This window comes from Nanorana parkeri, unplaced genomic scaffold (genome assembly GCF_000935625.1).
Source record: "Nanorana parkeri isolate BGI_ZX_2015 unplaced genomic scaffold, ASM93562v1 scaffold4616, whole genome shotgun sequence".
NCBI classification, from domain to species: Eukaryota; Metazoa; Chordata; class Amphibia; order Anura; family Dicroglossidae; genus Nanorana; species Nanorana parkeri.
In genome coordinates, this window is record NW_017310878.1 from 8,986 (window position 1) to 11,552 (window position 2,567).

At 57.9% G+C, this 2,567-nt stretch overlaps 1 protein-coding gene across 1 annotated transcript; it reads right to left on the reverse strand.

Annotated features, from left to right (window-relative positions):
* Positions 1 to 941: 941 nt before the first annotated feature.
* LOC108803968 (N-lysine methyltransferase setd6-like) lies at positions 942 to 2,306 on the reverse strand (the record flags this gene model as incomplete). Its single annotated transcript, XM_018575746.1, has 4 exons — positions 942 to 1,141; positions 1,583 to 1,724; positions 1,955 to 2,099; positions 2,175 to 2,306. Coding segments are annotated over 4 exons (618 nt in total), but the record flags the coding sequence as incomplete, so codon positions are not given.
* Positions 2,307 to 2,567: the final 261 nt, after the last annotated feature.

Below are 2,567 nucleotides of genomic sequence, written 5' to 3' on the forward strand. Positions count from 1 at the left end.
ATATCCCCCCGCCTCTCATACTGGTTCCCGATACCCCACCAGTACCACTATATAGCAGTCCTATAATACCCCGCCCCTCATATGGGTTCCCGATCCCCCACCAGTACCAGTCCTATAATCCCCCGCCCCTCATATGGGTTCCCGATCCCCCACCAGTACCAGTCCTATAATCCCCCGCCCCTCATATGGGTTCCCGATCCCCCACCAGTACCAGTCCTATAATCCCCCGCCCCTCATATGGGTTCCCGATCCCCCACCAGTACCAGTCCTATAATCCCCCGCCCCTCATATGGGTTCCCGATCCCCCACCAGTACCAGTCCTATAATCCCCCGCCCCTCATATGGGTTCCCGATCCCCCACCAGTACCAGTCCTATAATCCCCCGCCCCTCATATGGGTTCCCGATCCCCCACCAGTACCAGTCCTATAATCCCCCGCCCCTCATATGGGTTCCCGATCCCCCACCAGTACCAGTCCTATAATCCCCCGCCCCTCATATGGGTTCCCGATCCCCCACCAGTACCAGTCCTATAATCCCCCGCCCCTCATATGGGTTCCCGATCCCCCACCAGTACCAGTCCTATAATCCCCCGCCCCTCATATGGGTTCCCGATCCCCCACCAGTACCAGTCCTATAATCCCCCGCCCCTCATATGGGTTCCCGATACCCCACCAGTACCAGTACATAGCAGTCCTATAATACCCCGCCCCTCATATCTGTTCCCGATACCGCACCAGTACCGGTACATAGCAGTCCTATAATGCCCCGCCCCCTCATACGGGTTCCCGATACCCCACCAGTACCAGTACCAGTCCTATAATGCCCCGCCCCTCATATGGGCTCCCGATACCCCACCAGTACCAGTCCTATAATACCCCGCCCCTCATACGGGCTCCCGATACCCCACCAGTACCGGTACATAGCAGTCACTGGGCCGGGACTCACCTGTACGCCATGACGAAGGCCGCCAGCCTCTTGTAGAGGTTCAGCGTGTGTGTCTCGGGACGGAAGGTCTCCGGATGTCTCCTGATTAACGGGAGGACGATCGTCTTATATTCCTCCTCAATGTTCTCCAGATCCTTCCTCACCGCGTCCGGGACCCCGGTGCCCCCCAGGAGCTCCGCCCTCTCCTCCTCCGACCTGCCGAGGAAACTCCCATCAGACACAACTCTGCCCGGCATGATCATGTGACACCCAACAAAGAGGACCTGTCTCCCCCGGAATGTTCCGCTCAGGGTCTCCATGATCATGTGACACCCAACAAAGAGGACCCGTCACCCCCGGAATGTTCCGCTCAGGGCCTCCATGATCATGTGACACCCAACAAAGAGGACTCGTCACCCCCGGAATGTTCCGCTCAGGGTCTCCATGATCATGTGACACCCAACAAAGAGGACCCGTCACCCCCGGAATGTTCCGCTCAGGGCCTCCATGATCATGTGACACCCAACAAAGAGGACTCGTCACCCCCGGAATGTTCCGCTCAGGGTCTCCATGATCATGTGACACCCAACAAAGAGGACCCGTCACCCCCAGAATGTTCCGCAGAAAAACACAGAAAAGACACAAGAAAGTTCTCACCAAAACATGGGAAGGTCCGGAGGGACCAGCTGGGGCCACAGCCCAAAGTACGGGGCCCATGGAGAGTTGTGGTCCATCGCTTCATACATGAGGGAGACGAGGAGGGCGACCCAGCCTGATGTGCTGTCCAGATTCTGCCGCTCTGGGACAGGAAACACAAAAGTCGTGTCACCGGATGGGGACGGCAGGAAGCCCGTGTACCGGGACTACAACACTCAGAAAATACCGCCAGCTGGATGGGCGTGGCTTTGTCTGCAGTGGGTGGGGCTTGGGTTTACATGGTCCTGGTGGTGTACTGGAAGAGAATGTCCATACTACACTCAGGAGCCTCCGATGGAAGCGGCCAGTAAAGGGGAACTCCGCTCGCCTCACCTTGCTCCAGCAGATCCTGGATTCGGGTCGTGTGCTGTGACAGAAGAGCCGGTCGGGGGATGGTGAACACCACTTCTCCCACCGGCAGATCCTGGCGGGTCATCATCCCGTACTGCGCCACCGTCCCCTCCGTGCTGATGTACACCTGGGGACACATTTCCATCTATTAGAGGAGGAGCGCAGTGGGCGGAGCCAACTCATCATCCTACCAGACACTCACCTTTGGGTTCAGGTGGATTCCAGAGGCTGTACACCAATCCAGGAAGGCGGAGACTGGATCATCGCGGGCGGGGACTCTCTCATGGTGGGTGGAGTCTGGCTCATCGTGGGTGGGGACTGCCTGGTCTTCCTCCTGGAGCTAAGACAACATATTTACATGAAATACACTTCCGGCCTCCATCTGCCTGCCCGCAACCCCCCACAGCATAGGGGTTCAGGCCGGGACCCCCTCCCCCATCTATGTATAGAAGTAATATTAATACTCGGCACCTTCCGCCTCTTCCCCTCCATCTGAGGACACGTGCTTCCGGATCACTTCCGTGTTAGGTCCCGCCCACCAAGAGAGCTTCGTCCATTCGATGAAAAGCGGGATGTGACGTCACATTCACGAGCC